Genomic DNA, 20416 nt, shown 5'->3' on the forward strand with positions numbered 1-20416 from the left:
CTGTTTGCTCAAGCTGAACAGAAAAGGAAAACTACTATCAGTTTTCTTTTTCATAAAAGCAATTTCATGTCATAATGGTAATTTGCAGGACAAAATTCAAGCCAGCAGGGAAGGAAGTGTGCAGACAGCTTTGCATATTTTTTAACAGCACGTTATGGAAGACCAATCAACTTTTAACATCACATTAATGATTTCTCATGCATATACACATAAATTGTGCCTTCTCGCATTGGCCATTTCATCAGATACCACAGGACCACCAGAGACCGGATATTATTTGGATGGTGGATCATTCTCTGCACAGCAGTAATACTGGCATTGTGGTGTGTGTATGTGTGTGGTGGTTGTATGAGTGTATCAGTCACAGCAGTGTTGCTGATATTTTTAAACAATGTTTGCACTTACTGGACCTTGTTGGTGCACCTAATCAAATTGTGCATAACGGTATCTGAGAAACTGTAGAAGCAAATCATGTCAGATTTTATTCAAACACATACGATTCTGTTTATGTACTGAATAAACTTTTCCATGCTTTTTCACCTTGTTGCAGTAAGTGGTGAATACAGTAGAGTGCTAATAATGACCTCTATTGCTCTCTTTTCCTATCTTCTCTCTCTCTCTCTCTCTCTCTCTCTGTGTGTGTGTTTCAGGGATGTGCAGGCTTTGGGAGTAAACCTGTTGGGTCATCAAAGGAAGATTGTGAATGCAGCACAGCAGCTCAGGACTCATCTCACTCAGGGACAGGTGGAGGTGTAGAGGACTTTCCCCTCCCTTCTTGTGGACACTATAATACACAGATGTCCAGTCCAGCCTACACAGCGGCCCAAGCCCTGCAACACAGGGGGATTCAAATGACTAAGTGTTACAGCACGATAAGAACATTGTTTTACACTATTTATTTGCTCATCAATCTGTCAGTATCTCGCTTGTTTACCCACCAATTTTCTCTCTTCCTTGTCATGCTTGTTTAGGTGCCCATATTCCTCTCTCCTTTGTCTCCACTGTTTATCTGTCCATATTCTTGTCTGCCTTGTTTCTCCAACACTCCTACACACACCCAACCGTCCATTCTCCATTAATACAGATCGCAAAAAAATTCAGCTGTAAGCTAATGTCTGAAAAAAATCAAAGGGAGTACCAATACAGTCAACGGCAACAACAGTCGATGACATTGTTTGACTGACTGTTTGATTTAATTTAGCAGTTATGAGGCTTTGGATTGGCTCTAGGTGGTTGCTAATTCATATACTAATTCAAATTAGAAATTCTAATACTAATTCAAATCTTTTTCCACTTTATTCCAGGGCTTCTCATCTCTAATGATTAGGGACCCTATTCCTCTAATATACATAAGGCTGTTCATCATTCTTTCATGAGCTGAATCACATTTGTTTTGAAGTAGGGAGCATTTACAACAGTGCAGGGCAGTGAAGTTGACATGCTAGAGCTTATATGATTGTATTCAGTAGCTTTGGACTCACTCATTAATTTCAAGGACCAATCAGAATGGCAGATTTATTCACTTTCTTCATAATTAAGAGATGGATGCAAATTGAGACTTTTATGTCTGTTTAAGGTAATTTATTTACCTTTTAAAAAGCAAATCACTACCATTCATCACTATACCAAAACACTTTTAGTTTCACCCACGTTGCAATTCTTAGTCAGACATTAAGTATTCATCTTTGTATTCATTACATTACAAAAGGTTATGTTCAGATTATAAGGCTGAGGTGGCCCAAATCCAGTTTTTTTTGACTAGATATGACTCTGATTGTTTATGTTTTCAAATATAATTTAAACCACTTTCATGTGTGGTCGTAGATTGCATTCATATCTGATACCTGGCAATGTGACCATATTAAGAGCTAAATTTAAATGAGCTTTTTCTTACAGTATACTACAGTACTGCTGGCTCCAGTTTCACATGCCAGCCACAAGAAATGCCAGTACTATCTACAAAACAGCGAAAGCTATGCATTTGGCCTTCTATTACCTTTTTGTCCCAGTGAGCATATAAGCAATGAAGGCTTGTATACTGGTTCATTCATTTTATGTGCATGATGGTCAGATTCAGGCACTTTTAACACATGTGGGTCACTTACACTTGCACAATGCAGCACAGGAAGCATCATATATGTGCTAAAATCAGCAGTAAGGCTTGATGGTATTAGGGAATGGAAAGATTTTGATATTTTTACAGTGATTTGCCTGTAATCATATTGCTCACAGCAGGCTGTTATAGTGTAAATTGAGGTATATTTCTGTAATATTTTTGGAACAAACATGTTACAAGAAGGTCTATTTGTGCACTCATGTTGTACACTGATATTTATCATTTTTAACACTTACAGTAAAATATAAGGTTTCAGTGTCAGCTATAGGCTAGCAGCCCTTAAACAAATGGCGTTCACTGTTCAGCCAGTACATTTCAGCCACATTGCTACATCAATGGAGCCTGATCAAGGCCACAATAGACAGATTATCAGGTGTATTGTCCTTGAGTATTGTATATTGAGCTGAGTAGAGGGAAAGCTTCTGCATTACACTGAAGTGTGCTATTCATGAATAGTTATTAGAAATTATTTCATAAATCATGTTTCTTGTAACATAACTTATGCTCCGTAAAAGATTTAGCACAAGTGCGCTTATTTACCACTCTGCAATAGGTTTACTGTAGCACAGATGTAATAATTTCAGTGGAAATTAATCGTAATTGTTCAGCTTGTTTTAATTAATTAATTAATTAGAATCATTAAAATTGAACCAAATTAATTATAATACATAAGATGCAGCTTTGCATTTCGGTACCATGTTCATCTGCTAACACTAATCCATCTGTCATATACTTGTTCCCTTGTAGAACGCTGTGTGTTGAGTTGTTACCAGCGCTGGCTGCTGGAATTTAGTGTACATTTTGTAGTGACATTCAAGGTTATACAGTAGATAGGAAACATTAAAAAACCCTTTTTTTCAAGGCATGACTTTTGATCATCAGTCTTTATATATAAAGACTTTCCTTCAGCAATTTCTTCATTTCTTCATCTGGACCAGCATATATTGCATGCAAAAGTTTGAAACCACTAGTGAAAATGCATCTATTTTTCATTCTTTTCTAATTTAATACAACATTTTTTATTATAAGTTATATTACTGACAACAACTTGTGTGAAAAGTAGAATTTTTGAAATATCTTCATGAATTTCAGTTTCTTAGTATAACTTCGTCTCCTTTTTGCTTTAATGACAGTGTGCACTCAAACTGGCATGGACTCCACAAACCTTATCCATTTTTAGATCAAATCCACAGGACTGTCGTCTGAACACATGCTTCATTAGAAGAGATTAGACATGAGGAAAATCTGACCTTGTGTACAAAGCAGTTAACATGATCAATATCACGTGTTTGCTTACATTTAAATAGGGACCTAGAAATAGTGCAGAATCTTGAGATATATATATGTGTGTGTGTCTGTGTGTGTAAAATGTGCAATATATGCTGGTACAGATGTAAATAATATAACTGGATATGGATGAATATGCTTCCTAAAGAGTCACTGATGCAAAGAGAGTTTCCGTTTCAAACCCTTGTGCTCAATGCACCATGGCTGAGATCAAACCAACAAGGTCCCTTAGCTTCGTGCTGTAAACTGCAAATTCATCAGTTCAGCAACAGCATAAACTGATGCATGCAGGCTGCCAGAAAAAAAAGACATGCAACTGTTGATTCAGAACAATTCTTGATGATACAGTGACTAGAGTTTACAGTTAGCTTTTACACTGACATAATTCTTTTATCATATATGCAAAGGCCTACAATTTCAGAACTTAAGGGTGTAAGGGTGAAACATAGTAGATTAGTCGATAGTTCAAACAGGATTTCTGCAAGTGTAGTAAACTAAGAGAATTTTCCCTCTAGAGCTCATTAAAGCATTAATCATTTAATTTATCTCTGTACTCCAGTACTGTGCTAAAAAAAAAAAATCTCAAGCAGTACACTCAAGCATAACGAGTATAACCATATTTTCTCTTTGTAGATCTTTTCCATTGTAACCTGTTACAGACTAATAGCTGCCAGTTAAAACATGGCACCCTGGCAAAACTCAGCACTCCACTGTTAATCAGGATGTTTGTCAGTGCATATTTTAAGGAAGTATAATATATAAATGTATTAAAGCGCATTAAGCGTTGTTGCCTCAGAACATAAAGCTGTCTGTCTCAGAGCTCACCCAAACCACAAGCACTTCCCTGTTCCTTTCAATGGAGACACTTTTTCCATTGTACTAGAAGCATATGATCATTAGGGTGAGCTCCCAGAGCCAGTCCTCTGTCCAATTCACCCCATATGTGTGTATTACACAAGTCACCACCTGCTTTATTCACCCGCTTTATTCACCACGTAACATCACACTCTAACACTGTACATGTCAAACGAGTCGGCATGTATGCTTTAGTTCATGGGACTTCTCATCAGTGAAAGGAATGGGGACAATGCTTTTCGTGTACACTTGCATCTTGAGTGTGTGTGTGAGTGAGTGTGTTTTCACAGGAGCACTTGAGTTTGTATAATTTGTTACTGTTCACCAATATTACACTACTGTGAGAATTTGTAAAAATGAGTAAATGAATAAATAAATAAAAGAATTTTTATTTATATATAACAATGGTCTAATGTTTACTACACTGAAGCTGTAGCATATGTCTATAATATAAGAAAAGCATTTTTATCTTTTTAAGTAATGCTATTGTCAGATTTACACAACTAGATCATGGACTAAAAACATAATTTTCTTCATTCTGAGAAAAAGAAATTACACTGAACCAACTTAATATTCAAGGCTAAAGGCTAGAGTAGGCGGCGCCACTGCACCACTCAAGAGCTATTGCTATTCCTCTTTGGTTTACGAGAGGTTTTCAACTCTCTCTTTTTAATATCTTGCCTAAATGTTTTAGCTGACCTAACTCAAAATTTTGCCTGTAGTGTAATGGATGTAAAAGTATGCATTCAAATAAAAAAAATTCATGCAGTTGGTTGAACTTACTATGTGAAATTTAAAAAATAATAATAATAATAACATAGTTTTCTATTTACGCTGAATTTACTTGGTTATATTAAACTTTATTTACTAACCATCAGGTACACACCTTCTCATAATATGACGTTCTTGCTACTGTCATGTACTGCCCTGTTCCCATAAAACACTGCAGGTCAGCAGATAGCTCCTGTTCAGTCTTAGTCAGCGCTAGATCGAGAGATCTGATCTGTATACAGCATAAGATCTTAATCTACTATACGGGTGAAAAACACAAACAGCAATTTCGAAATGGGTTTATTAACTTAGAATGGAAATGTATTTATTTTGCCACTATGTGCTATGAGGCCAAACAAAAAAAGGTAATTTCTATTTTTATTCTGTTGTAAGTAGTAAATTAAGTAAGTATTACTTACTTTATATAGTTTATATACTCATGTAATAGACTTTTTAATTAAATAATTAATTAATTATATGGTCAGGTGATCAGAAATGGCAATGAATCAATCCACACAGCTGTCTCATGAGTGCTAGTAAATTCCCATGTTGCATCTTTAATGTAATATTAACAAGTAAATTTTATATATATATATATATATATATATATATATATATATATATATATATATATTAATGTCAGATCTTTTTACACTTTTAATGTGAAATTGCAAAGTATACATAAGTGTGCGCACCCCTAAACTAATACTTTGCTGAAGCACCTTTTGATTTTATGACAACACTCAGTCTTATTATTTTATACCCCTCTCCTGGTTGATATCTTTTGACAAGTGAGATACTGTACATGTTTTGTGTTTTTTGCGGACCGTGGCTTCAGCAATCAGATGAAACCAAGAAGATGTGAAGAAAATCCTACAGAAACAGTTGGTCTTTATTTGGGGTTAATCAGAATAATTTCATTGATGACAGCTGTATGATAATTACTTTTGAACAGGAGATGGAATGTGATTGGTTCATTCTGAGCACAGCCACATCCTCAGTTATAAAAGGGTGTGCACACTTATGCAACCAGGTTATTGTAACTTTATTTTTCTTATTTTTCCCTAAAATGTTTCTGATTGTTTTTCACTTAATTATTGTACATTGTATTTTCACATTGAGGGTGGGAAAAGTTCTGACATGATTTATCTTGTTTTTTTTTTTTATTATTTTTTGATGACTTATCTTTTATTTTATCACAAAACCTTGCCATTTTAACAGGGGTGTGTAGACTTCTTATATTCACTGTATCTATCTATCTATCTATCTATCTATCGATCTATGTGTGTGTGTGAGATTTGAGTCTCATGAGCTTGCAAGCCTGAGGCCATGTTAGATAATGATTATAGTACGCAATTATAGGTCAAGAATGTTCTATTGCTAAAAACGTCTATTGCTAAAATCTAACTTAATAACGATAAGTAATTAATTAAGTGATAGTCATAATATGCAATACTTCAGAAAATGTTACACAATTAATTACGTAAATACAGCACTTTTTGTACAGAGTTTTACACATAAATGCCTTACAATAGAACTGTATCACTTCTATTAATTTAGCTATAACATTTAAAGAATGAAGATGCAGGGCATTGATGCAGACACTGTCTCAGCCATTATTCTGCAATGACCTCTAAAGGTAATAAATATTCTTTTCTTTATTCATGTGGAAGGTATGTTTCTCCAAAGCAGAATCCAATCCCAGCAAATGGTTCAGCACTTATTGAGGATTAACTTTGCTAAATGGCCCGACAGTAGCTCTTCAGCAGTCCTGGGATTTGCACCCACGACCTTTAGGTCACTAGTATAGACTGTAATATTGTATAATTACACATGTTTCTGATTAGTTGGTAAAACCTTAGTTTTGCAGCAGTTTTATCACTTTCAGCTACTTCATCAGCTCTTTACTTAAATTGTATTCTACTTCACTTTTTTTAAGTCACTATCAGAAATGTTAAAGGTCCAGTACTACAAAAAACAACCTCTCAAAACATGAGCGCTTCACCAATGAAGAGGTTATAAAAACAAGGTGAAAAGGCCACCCTTTACCAAAGACCCATAATGATACAGGGGACATGTAGTGTTGCAGCACACAACAAAACATTACAGAGCTGAGTCTGAAACGGTCATTAGGCCTTAGTAAACACCTAGTCGACCTGGATTCAGTGCCTGTACTAAAGATAGTGTTGCACAGTGCCTTCTTAAGACATTCACTCATCCTTTAAAAAGCAGTTGGCTGACCACTATTACTCATTATTTGAGCTGACTAGCTGCCCGTTCACCCTGCCGTCTCTCTCTCCCCTCATGGATCAACAAACAAAATCATTTAAGCTGATAAATGACTAACAGACAAGGACACTTTTTGTTACATGTGGACATTAAAGCTACATGATGTAGGCTCCGACTATAGACATTATCTTTGGCTGATCCTTCCAGATCCCTTTCTTCAAATAGCAACAAAACTTTTCTTAACGGCCTAAACATATAATTAGAACTAAGGCTTGTTTTCTTTTTTTGTTCCTCAACAAACCTTCTACTGATGATTTTTAAAAAGCACCTTATTAACACCTGTATTAGCCCATAGAAATCTTTTGTAGCCTGTATAATTTTTGCAAACGGATCTTGACATTTAAGTCTAACTGCAATGACCTCTAACTAGTCTGAAAATATCAGAACTGCTGACTACATTGTTTCATATTTCACATAAAAAAGCATGTTTAGCCTATATATAAACTTAGTGCAGTAAAGCAAGTGCCCAGTGATCTGGGCAGATATTTTAACAGGTTTTTTTTTCAATAGTTGGTGGTTACAAAATTAAAATCAAGAAAAAATACAGAGGGAAAGAGATGTGAAGATCCATTGTACAGGTTTAGGTGTAAAGCAGGACAAAACATCATAAATAGTGACACATAATCTTACAGTATTTCAGTCCACCAGATCAGTAAATGACTGGAGCTTAATTAGCAGATTTGTTCTAGAAGTAAAACCTTCCTCAATGCTCTGATCACAAATGTAGGGACTGTTTCTGATTTCTAGTTTTGTAAAATCTAGTTTCTAGTTTTGTAAAAAAATAATTTTTCTATCCAATAATATACTCAGGGGAAATGGCTACTGGTTCAGATCTATTCATTACTATGTCTGGGTTCTTCACTGATCACCTTCTTAAAAGCTGCAGAAAAATTATCCAATAATTTTAACCCGTGGCATGTATGAAAATTATGGCAAAACATTATGACATACTGTCCCTATGTCTGTTGAACACTTTATACATAATGTTGAAATATGTGGATATAATTTATGTAGTTTTGTTTGAGAAAGATAAAGCCTGTATACTATTTTAAACTGTATTAGACTGTGTCTGGCACTGACTGAACTATGGTGTATATTTTGAAGACATTTCTCCCACACTTCATAATTGATTTCTGTTCCAAGTTCCTCCTCCCAAGTCTGCCATATTCATTTCTAACACAATGCCATGCACTCTCAGAAATAAAGGTACAAACTGTACTCTTCCTTGTCACTGGGGTGATACCATAAGGGTACATGGTTTGTACCTTTAATATGTATCTTTTACCTTAATTAACTTTTAGAGTAAAGCTTTAAAGGTACATAGGTTGTCCTTAAGGTCCAATTATGTACCATTACACTCACCATCCACTTTAAGAGGAACACCTGTACACCTGCAAATTCATGCAGTTATCCAATCAGCCAGTCATGTGGCTGCAGCACAATGCATAAAATCATACAGATACAGGTCAAGAGCATCAGCTAATGTTCACATCAAACATTAGAACAGGGAAAATTGTGATCTCAGTTACTTTAACTGTGGCATGGTTGTAGGTGCCAGATGGGCTGGTTTGAGTATTTCAGAATGATCTCCTGGGTTCTCTTGTTGATCGCCTGGGATTTTCACACACGACAGTCTCTAGAGTTTACACAGAATAGTGTGAAAAACAAAAAACAGTCAGTGAGTGACGTTCTGTGGGTGGAAACGCCTTGTTGATGAGAGAGGGCATAGGAAAATGGCCAGATTGTTTCACGCTGCCAGGAAGGATATAGTCATTTATATAATCACTCTTTACAGTGAGTAAGGTGAGTGTAAGGCATAAAGATTACATAGGCCTACTAAAGATACAAAAGATATAGCAACTCACTGGCAAGTACAGATTGGTTCCTTTATTTCTGAGAGTGTAATAGCACAATACTACACCTCTTGTATATAGTTGTTTTCTTTTTCTTTTTTTCTTTTCTTTTTTTGAAGATAATGTCTCTAACACCACATTTTGACGTTTTAGCTCATAGTTTATAAAGTGAATTTGGTAACACCTTACTATAAGGTCCACAATTAAGCGATATATTAATGCTTAACTGATTCTTACAACAATGATGAATTAATACATGCACTAATCCTTAAGACATCAGAAAATAATGAAGTGTACATTCAGCCAGCTGAGTCATATATGAACAGCCATTAATAATGGTAATACTTAAGTATTAACATCTTGTTAACCCGTTCTTTTAATTAATATCATGAATTACACAGTAATTATAAAGATCCATTATACTGTCTTCTTCTACACAATGTAGGTAATCAAAATTTCAGGCAATTTAACTAACTTGGGGCAATTCGCGATTCACAAAATGAATCCAGGACCACTACGATGTTGCTTTGAGATCATATGATCAAAATCAAACCACTTTATCAGTAAAATGATGTGATGGGAAGGACTGTGGAATATGCTGATAAAAGTAGTTGTTAAGATTACTTAACATGTGAGTTTAGATAACTGTATTATAAACTGTATGTTTCATATATTTTATGATTGCTTAGAATTGTGTGTGACGGAAAACAAATCTGCAAATGGGTCTCAAACTTATATTATAGCCTATAATTTGAGTTAACCTAGATTGTTTTCCAAACAGAATTTTCATAATGTAAATGATTTTTATTATTACTGCATCATGATGTTAAAAGATGTTAATAATGATGTTACCTAATACTGTAACTATTCATATATGACTCTGTTGGCTTTTCCGTCATTATTTCTTGATATGTTAAGGATTCATGCATGTGTGTGTATTAATGTGTTACTTATTTTTGGAACTTATAGTAAAATGTTACCCTGAGTTCTCAAGAAATGTCTTAACTGTACACTATAAAAATTTAAATTGGCTGTAAATTTTACAGTAATTTACTGTCAGCAGGGTTGCCAGTAATGTACTGTAAAATTTACAGTATATAACTGTAAAACATATTTAAAGTAAAGTAAAGTATTGTAATATCTTACATAGTATATAATAACATAATCCAGTACATTTTATGATGCTTTAAAACAAACACCTTCACCAATGAATGGGAACCCTGCTGCCAGTAAATTACTGTAAAATTTACAGCCAATTTTTATAGTATAGAAAGCGAGGCAAAAATGAAAGTTTTTTAACTGGATTTTTAATCTGAACACAGTAATGAACAGAATAAATAAGACAATCCTTGTTATTCTCACTTAATAGCTACATGTTAATGCTGTTTGGAGTGTTAGACTATGAGATGGCTCTAAAACACAAACGGTTTTCAGGACTAATTCACACTTTTGGGCGTAAACAAGTGCAAGGCAACATAAACAGTGATTAGGCTACTGTAATTCGTGGCGCAAAACAATGTGAAACCGGTGTGGTGAGTCATTACAGCCGGACAGTTGGAATCTGGAGTCAAACCCCTCACCCGGGCCTGACCACGACAGGATACGCTACACTGCCCTGAAGTAGCTTCGAGTTTTCGCTGGTTAAAACAGGCAAGTTTTAGAGTTTAATAGTTTAAAATTATTATTAAACATCACCCAGGTTTGTAGGCTTCACACAAGGTCTTCCCAGGAAACACGGGAACCTTGAACCTGAAAGAAAGAGGCCTCGGATGCTAAAGCTAAACTTTCCTCAGGACGGTTATCTCGGCAGTCATCAGTAGTCTTTAAACGAGTTCGCCAGGATTGCTGTGAGGTTTGAACTGAGCCACTTTTGCAAATCTATGGTAGTGACCAATCAAGTTTCAGCAGTATTTGTAAATTTTAACATTAGATACAAGTCCAATAATTTCACTCATTCAAACGTGTTACCTCCTCAGCAAAATGTGGACTGTTCATTCACAACACAATTCGAGGGAACATAGAAAGATGTGACTACATTATGACACATTCCAGGGCCTAGTTCAGAAATTTCCCCCAACCTGCCCACCCCTTAATGACCTGTAAATCTCATGCTCTTTTTCTCATCTTTAGTTTCACACCCTGACCTTTCTCTATCTTTTTCCTCTCCTCCTCTGCCACCCCTCCTCTGGACCTAAAGCACAGCCTCCATATAAATACAGGTGACACATCCCACACTGCTGCTTGCTGTGTATTGTCACAGGAAATCCAGGACTTTGCTTTATCAGAGTTGTTCTTCATTTTAACAGTGGTCATTTGGTGGAATTTAAAACAGTCCAGAGGGTAAGTCTTTAAAGTAATACCATGTATATCATATGTATTTTTTTAATAATGTTCTTAAATTATTTTATATGATTAATGATTTGTAGTTTAACGTGAGAGTTATAAATTCAATATATCTTTATTTACTTTCTATCAGCATACCTTAAATGTTTAAACAAAATTTTGGATATTGTCTTTAGCCTATGAATATTTCATTATCAACCAAATGCACCGATAAAGAACTAAAGAAGGCATGAAACCAATTAAAATGTTTTACTTGCAACTTACACCAGGGTATCACACTTCCAAATCTAAATCATTTGCACAACTCTACTTGTATGAAAAGTTACAAAGTTTAAGGTTAGGGTTGGAGTTAGTGTTTGTACTTTTTCTCATGACTCCATTTGTATGAAATCAAGCAAATTCTAAGCACATTGCCCTTGTTTCTTTAAATTTGTACAGTTTTTAAGGAGATCAGGTTTGCAAATTAATCTGCTTTATTTTTAAAATGTAGCTAATGCTAAAACATACTTAACTGAATTATTAAGTATTAGAATTTGATATTAAAACAATTTCATATTTTATCCATCTGAAACAAGTGTGTCTTGTTTAAGTAGCTTTTCTGAATTATGCTCTGTATTGTCGTCCTGTCAGTCACTGAAATCAGACGACCCCCCTCAGGGACATGGCTCCGCCTCTTTCACGGTCTGCCCCAGGGAATATAGTCCACTGGTGGAATCACCTTAAATTCCGACTCCAAAACAGGAAGGGCTGGGATGAAGTGTTGGATGAGATATTCTTTTGTCAGTCTAAAAGGTTGTTTTTACACAAATACACAGACACATGTAAACAGTTACTCTAACATCATTATAGTTATAGTTGTGTAATAACAAGAAAATGATACTGTGCAATGTAAATAAGTGAATAAATCTATGTGAATAAGTTATAAATACATTTGCACAAATGATTATTTAAACTATTATAACTATACCAGCAATACAGTTGTGTTTCACTGTCTTGATTTAAAAAAAAAAGACTACTTAAAAAAAACTAACTAGTATATATATATATATATATATATATATATATTTATTGTAATTTTGGCAACTAAATGTCATAAACCTGGCATCCATCAAGAACTGGGGGCAGTTAGAGTCTCGGACTTGTAACCCGAAGGTGAACCTGAAGGTTGTGGGTTCGAGTCTCAGGTCCGGCAGGGATTGTAGGTGGGGGGAGTGAATGACCAGCGCTCTCTTCCACCCTCAATACCACGACTGAGGTGAGACCCTTGAGCAAGGCACCGAACCCCCAACTGCTCCCCGGGCGCCACAGCAAAAAAGGCTGCCCACTGCTCCGGGTGTGTGTTCACGTTGTGTGTGTGTGTGTGTTCACTACTGTGTGTGTGCACTTGGATGGGTTAAATGCAGAGCACAAATTCCGAGTATGGGTCACCATACTTGGCCACACTTCACTTCACTAACAAATCTCTGCCTCTTTGTCCATCAGAATAAATGAAATCCCTCTGTTTTACGCAACAAAGACGAACAATGTGGGCTGCATTAGAAAACTGCTGGATTGTTCTACAACCAATATCTTTGAAAGAGGTGAGTTGCTGTTATATTTGTATAACAGTCTTTTTGTAACATACTTGTAAGTAAAAAGCCTGTAAGTATGTGTGTGTGTGTGTGTGTGTGTGTGTATCAGGTGCACTAGGTGAGACTGCTTTGCACATAGCTGTGATGAACGATAACGTCGAGGCAGCTGTGGCACTAATGGAAGGAGCACCAGAGCTTATCAATGAGCCAATGACTAGTGAACTGTATCAAGGTAAACACACATTCTTACACTTAACCAACCAGAAATAAACATAAGGAGTCCATGAAATAATGTTGATTGTTTGCATTCATGGAATTTCATGTCAAGGAAGTGCTGCTTGGTTCTTACAGGTATAACAGTCCTTCATATTGCTGTCATCAACCAGAATAGTAATCTGGTCCAGGAATTAATCCACAGAGGGGCTGATGTAACCACACCCAGAGCGACAGGCATCTACTTCAACAAAAGAAAAGGAGGACTTGTTTATTATGGTAATAAAAAGCAAAAGGAAAAATCAGTCCTAAAAAAATGGCTATTGAGCTTTCTATGTACTTTAATGAGCCCAAAAGAAGAAAACATTTTACATTTTAAGTTTTAATAAACATTTAAGTTCATTAATGGACTCCTGGGTATAAAATGGTTTCTGCTATGTTTTTAGGTGAGCACATCCTGGCCTTCGCCAGCTGTGTCGGTAATGAAGAGATCATCACCATGTTGATAAAGGCTGGTGCTAACATTCGGGCTCAGGATTCCCTTGGTAAGAGCAGAATATGGTCCTGGGTTACTATCCCCCTTTTTATGTAGACTACAGCCCAAGCTACTAAGCTAAAAGTACGGAAATTCTTTACTTAAGTGCAAGTGTAATTATTCATCTAAATAAATACACTGGTAAAAGTTGAAGTATAGCTTCAAATACTGCACTCAAGTTAAAATAGAAAAGTAGAACAGTAGAAATTTTGTTTGTATGAAAGTAAAAGTACAAGTAAGATTCACAGATGTCTGTTTAAAAACACAGTTACTGATTGTTCTGATTGTACTGATGAGTTACTGATCATAAATTAGTGCCCCTTTTACCAAGGAAGCAAGGGCCGTGGGAAAACAGTAAGACTAACTAACAACAGCCTTATTCCTAAACTCTCAAGTGTTTAGCTAGCATGATAATAACAAAATAGTTGACTGCTAATACAGCTAGCTGCCACAATACAAACTGCCTCAATAAATACAAAGTGTATGTAGCAGCAGATAGATTACAGTAATGTATTAAGTCTCACTTTGTAACATCTGTTAAATTTTAGATTTGTTAGGAATTTCAATCAACTCCTTAATGCTAACAAGCCACCTTATGAAAGTAGTGAGTAGAAAGTAGAGATTCATCTTCTGAAATATAGTAAGTAAAAGTCAAAAGTAAAGCAAAGATACATTTAAAAAAATAGAATTATGTACAGTAAAAAAAAGTAATACTTTGTACTTTGTTATTTCCTCACCTCTGATAATCTACTAAATATATGCCATACAGTACATGTCAGATAAACTGTTTTCATTCAACTTCTCTAACTTCACCTGTCTCACTCCCGTTCTTGCTTCCAACCAGGGAACACTATTCTGCACATTTTGGTTCTGCAGCCCAACAAAATAATTGCATGTCAAGTTATGGACATGCTGCTAGCACTAGATGCTGATCTGGACCCCACATTGCCGCTGGACATGGTGCCGAATTACAGAGGCCTCACACCTTTCAAGCTCGCTGCAAAGAAGGGCAATGTTGTGGTGAGTGACTTTATGCATTAACCGTGTATCACACACAGCCTTGTTATACATAAAGAAAATGCATCTTTGTCTGAAATAGCACTTAGCCCTTATTGTAAGGATGCTTGAACACAAGACCAGAAACTTGTCAGGTTACAATGACCCATTCAAACTTTTTACTAAAACAATAGTAACAGTTTGTGCTTCCCTCAGTTCTCTAATAAACATGAAAAACATAGTTATCATATTTATAATCATTTTGATCTGAGAGCAAGAATAAATAAAAATATTAAAAATAGCCAAACATTAAAATGAGTTGTTTGCACACATTATTGTCGCAGTCAAGGGAGAACTTCCAAACATGGGAACTGATTTTGTGTGTCTATTACAAAAATATTGTTTATTTTGTTAATGACCTCAATGAGAAAAAATCAGCATTTTGTAATAAATGTTACAGTTGCATTTCTGTTACATTAAAACAGATAGATGACCTAGCGAACAGTACCAGAGCAGTTACAGCAAAACAGAAAGGATAAAATCTTTAGGAATGAGCCAACATAGTGAGGTGACTGAGGTGATATTCTTTCTCCATCACCAGGCTTTTCAGCACATGGTGAATCGCAGACGCATCGTCCAGTGGAGCCTGGGGTCTTTGAGCTCCTACCTCTATGACCTTACCGAAATAGATTCCCGCACGGACGATGTTTCAGTGCTCGAGCTTATTGTCTCCAGTCAAAAAAGGAATGTAGGTGTTAAGCTGTGAACTGATATCAAAAGAGAAGAAAACTAGTCTTGTATTGTATTCACTTGCTTCTGAACTGACTTACTCCAAGAACTTCTATCAGGTTAATTCCTATATGTTTTAAATTTTATTTCTTGTACAGGCCAGAAAAATCCTAGAGTTGACTCCCATCCAGCAGCTCATCAATCTCAAGTGGAATCTTTATGGAAAATACTATTTCAGGTAACAAAAATATGCCATATAAAGGAGTGCTATAATAACTCACCTTATACCACAGCACTGTTGAATTCTCAAATCTGATTTGGCTGAAGGTTTTGATTAATTTTCTATGACAGTATGGCTCTGACAGTAATGCTGGGTGGTAATTCAAATTCTTTTTATATTAATGTGCTCATTCTAATACTTTATCATTTCTTTAATAACAACTTACACAGGGACCTGCATGGCAGATGCGCCACACACGCTGCTAAAAACCCTGTAATCATATAGTGAAGTTCTGTGAGAAGACATTTTTTAGCATTTAAGGAAAGAGTGTCTAGGTGTCAGTGATTTATAATAGCACAAGGTAATGCTGTAACTTAGAAATGTGTTAATAACGGAAGCCTTTTCTCAACATGAAAAGCCGCATTTGATGTCTTATTAACTTCAAGTGAGAGGAACGGGTGAGAGAGCTGCTATAATGTAAGTGATAGCAGGATGTTCCACAACAGTAAAAGTAACTATAAACAATTATAAAGTATGATGTGTTGTTCATTAATAAATTAAAAATGTGATTGTTGGCAAATAGCTGTGTTATATAGGAAATAAGACATTTAGGGATGTGTCGTTATTGGAAAATAATCAACTTCATGATGGTAACAGCCCAATTATTTTCCTGTTGTGTTTTATTCCTTACTCAATACACCCTGTATACTTGCAAAGTGTTTTTTCCACTGCACACACAACATAGTCCATCGGTGTAGTTTCTCTAGATACTCTGCAGCGCTACATTATATCAGATTTTCTCTGTGTCACTGGAAAAAATATTTATGGAACATCAGCTTATCTTATTACACTGATATGTCAGATATTTAATGTTTTGTAAACATGCTGCCCACAGTGAGAGACAATGTGCTGGTCTGGTATCATGATGGCTTTATATCATGGGAAATGCTGTCTTACAGGTTGTTGCTGCTGGTGTACCTGCTGTACATTGGGACGTTCACTTTGTGTTGTATGCACCGCCCTCTAAAGGAAATTCCTGAGAACTACACAAAAGCATCTAATGACCCAACCATCATGATACAGAAAACTCTCAAGGTACACATCTATGCATTTGTTTGGGGGGCATGACTTGCTACCTATATATATATATATATATATATATATATATATATATATATATATATATATATATGTATATATATATATATATATATATATATATATATATATATATATATATATATATATATACACGTGTGTGTGTGTGTGTGTGCTTTTTCCCCTTACATCTTTCAATCCACATGATAAGTGTCTATGTGTGTGTACAGGCGAGTTATGTGTCTTATGCAGATCACCTGCGGCTTGGCGGAGAGCTCATCAGCGTAATAGGAGCCATCATTATTCTGCTGCTGGAGGTCCATATACATATAATGAAACACAATTTCACAATAAACACTGTTTCTACTATGCTGTCATACATTTATTGCAGGAAGTCAAAATAATATGTGAACAGTTTGTTTTTTGACACAGTTGAGTTAGATGACAAAACTTTAGTATGTCTTTCAAATAGTGTATTACTAAAGCTTTAATAATAATAGTCATAGCGCTTGTGCTTATGCGTGACATTTATCTGATTATGCTCAGATACCGGATATCCTGAGAGTGGGAGCGAAGAGATATTTCGGTCAGACTGCACTTGGAGGCCCCTTCCACGTCACTCTGTAAGTCTAATTTACTTTATAATGTCAATGATCCTGTCACACCCACTCAAAAAAACCCAAAACATTGTGGGTCACACACGCAGTTATATGAGTAATTGTTATTCAAACATCTCCTGCTGATTTCTTTTATGTCCATTTTGGTGTGTAGAGTCACCTATGCAGTGCTGGTGGTGTTACTGTGTGTACTGAGACTCACTGAGTTGCCAGGCGAGACTGGACTGATGGCTGTGTGTCTGGTATTGGGCTGGTGCAACGTCTTGTACTTTGCGCGAGGTTTTGAAATGCTCGGGCCTTATGTCATCGTGATCCAGAAGGTGATCAGAGCACCTTCTCCTCTCAAACTCTCCCTTCCTCATTTCCATTTGTAAATAAGGCGCAGATTTATAAACTGCTCTAAAAATTAAGCACTCTATTATAATTCTATATGAATGTGTCTCCATCTAATTATGTTACATTTTAAACCTAGGTAAAAGTTTAAAAAAAAAAAATTAAGAGTATCTTTAGTGGTATAGCACTTACAAATGGAGCTCCTCCACCTTTGGGTTATGAAAACAGCAAACGGAGCCAAGCCCCAATGATATAATTTGGTCTCAGACGGTGGGTACTGGATCATGTGAACTGTTTATATCATACAAAATTAACTATATATTTCCACATGCACTGACAGTTGAATGGCTGCTGTCAAATTTCTTGCTGTGAATTGCAAACAACTACAGGTTCTGTTAGAAACCTGATGCCTATTTTTTTCTATTTTGAAGATTATATTTGGAGACCTAACCAAGTTCATGTGGTTGAGTGTCATTGCCCTCTTAGGATTCTCCACAGGTAAATTTAACTCTGGAATACACAATTAGAAGCACTGTAAATTAATCTAGCAACTTGGCATCCATGAAATTTTCAAAAACAAAACCTTAACCTGCCATTTCCCCATCTGCACTTTAGCTCTGTGGACTGTATACATGACTCAGGACCATCTGTCTGTACCAGCAATGCGCTCGTACCCCATCACGCTCTTCACCATGTTTGAGCTGACTGTAGGTCTGATCGATTTGCCTGTGGACCACACCATCCACACTCACCCCATTGTCCATGTGGTCTTCTGCTGCTTCAGTGTGGTGTCCCATCTCCTCCTTCTCAGCCTCCTCACGGCCATGATGAGCGACACACAATGGAGGGTTGCACAGGAGCGAGATGAGCTCTGGAGGACCCAGGTGGCTATCAAAAAAACCTAGAAATGGCAAACTTAAACAGACAGCTTTGAGGGATTGAATGTAGTTCTCTATATCTTGTTGGATAATTGTTTACTGTGGGTTCTGTGTAGGTGGTAGCCACCACTCTGATGCTGGAACATCGGCTGCCGCGGTGTTTGTGGCCAAGGCTGGGCATGTGTGGTCTGAACTATGGCCTAGGAGACCGGTGGTACCTCCGGTAAGGAACACAATCATGGTGGCCAATAATACTATCATCATGACCATATTAAGCACATCACGATATTATGATATTTAGGCATAATCAGAATATTGTTCTCCCTGTGTCCACATGGGTTTTCTCTGAGTTCTAGTTTCCTCCCACCTTCAAAATACCTTCACACAGGTGGACTGGCTGCAATAAATTGCCCTTAGATATGTGTGTGAATGTGTGTGTACCTGTTACCCTGGTCTCATGTCCCGTACAGTGTCTATACCCACCTCAGGTCCAGTGTTCCCAGGATAGGCTCCGGATCCACCACAACCCTGACTGTGATAAGTAGGTTACAGAAGATGAAGATGAAGGAATAATATTAACATATCTCATTTTACACTGTATTTATTTCAGAGTGGAGGACCGCAATGACCAGTTTATGCAGAAGATCAGACGCTACGTTAATGTTTTCGCAAAAAATGACGACTCGGACAAGAAAGAGGAAAGTGAAAGAAATGACATGGCCCATGGCCCCGCAGAGAGCAAAAGGATGCAGAATGACAGCTCAGATTCCAATAGGAAGTCAGTGCTTTGCTGGCAGATTATACGCCACAGCCTTCTCGGTTTAGAGATAGAGAACGAAGATCATTTGGACGCTCAAGAGATGAGACCTGTTTGAGAGATGAAATGTATTGAAAATATGCTGATTCTGTACAAATTAATCATTTCATTATTTTATTGAGTGAATGCTATTTTATGGTGAAAAATCATTTCACATAGAATCTGTGTGGGCTAGAAAGGGTGAATTACAAAGTGAAAAAAAAACAGTAGAATTTTAAATTGAATCACTTTAAAGACAATGACTTCTCACTACTTATATTAAAGGCAGCTACACAGGTATATATTTAGTTTTATAAGACATTCTGCAAACTTTTTAGTGCAAATAAGGTTTTATAGAAAAGTGCAAAGTAATTTTGTATCAGTGCAATTAAAAGCATTACAATTTACAAGTAAAATAAGCACAGAGTCACTTTCAATGAATACACTTAGCATGTCTCATTTTCTCAACCGTGAAAAATACATAGCATGTCTACTTGATTGTGCATCACAGAGCGGGATTGTTTCATGTCCTGAATCTGTATTAGTTACTATTTATGAACTACATTTGTGAAAGTTAACTAAAAGAGTAAAATGATGATATTAAAGGCAAATGTGGCAGATGTATGTGATGGTGATGGTTGATCATTCTCCACTTTTAACCTCTCTGGCAGATGTAATTTGAGGACACCACACAGGGGTTTGAATGCCAGTTGTTTGTGGGTGACCCCCGTCCTCTTAGCAGTGCACAGGAGCCTTCAGAGTCTGACTCTGGCTGGCCTTGGGCCCAGTAGCTGCCAATAAAAAAAACTTCTTTAGTTACACAAACACATACACAGATTTAATAGGAATACGTGTACCCCTGCTTCTTCATGCAATTATCCAATTACCCAATCATGTGGCAGCAGCACAATGCATA

At 36.3% G+C, this 20416-nt stretch overlaps 2 protein-coding genes across 2 annotated transcripts in view; both read left to right on the forward strand.

The window, feature by feature from the left end:
- The window catches only part of ephb6 (eph receptor B6), a 55793-nt gene extending 50273 nt beyond the window's left edge, over positions 1 to 5520 (forward strand). Inside the window, exon 19 of the mRNA XM_026939882.3 lies at positions 651 to 5520. Within this exon, the coding sequence (XP_026795683.2) occupies positions 651 to 756 (106 nt within the window). The 3' untranslated portion in view covers positions 757 to 5520. The remainder of the gene's footprint in view (positions 1 to 650) is intronic.
- A 5857-nt stretch (positions 5521 to 11377) lies between these two features.
- trpv6 (transient receptor potential cation channel, subfamily V, member 6) lies at positions 11378 to 20124 on the forward strand. Its single transcript, XM_026940202.3, has 17 exons — positions 11378 to 11511; positions 12145 to 12306; positions 12997 to 13094; positions 13195 to 13317; positions 13437 to 13577; positions 13745 to 13843; positions 14678 to 14853; positions 15431 to 15577; positions 15717 to 15796; positions 16738 to 16873; positions 17107 to 17193; positions 17423 to 17499; positions 17648 to 17813; positions 18258 to 18324; positions 18442 to 18710; positions 18821 to 18927; positions 19315 to 20124. The coding sequence occupies exons 2-17, from the start codon at positions 12176 to 12178 to the stop codon at positions 19577 to 19579; spliced, it is 2169 nt and encodes a 722-aa protein (XP_026796003.1). The 5' UTR covers positions 11378 to 11511; positions 12145 to 12175; the 3' UTR covers positions 19580 to 20124.
- Positions 20125 to 20416: the final 292 nt, after the last annotated feature.

Source organism: Pangasianodon hypophthalmus, chromosome 1 (genome assembly GCF_027358585.1).
Source record: "Pangasianodon hypophthalmus isolate fPanHyp1 chromosome 1, fPanHyp1.pri, whole genome shotgun sequence".
Taxonomy (NCBI): Eukaryota; Metazoa; Chordata; class Actinopteri; order Siluriformes; family Pangasiidae; genus Pangasianodon; species Pangasianodon hypophthalmus.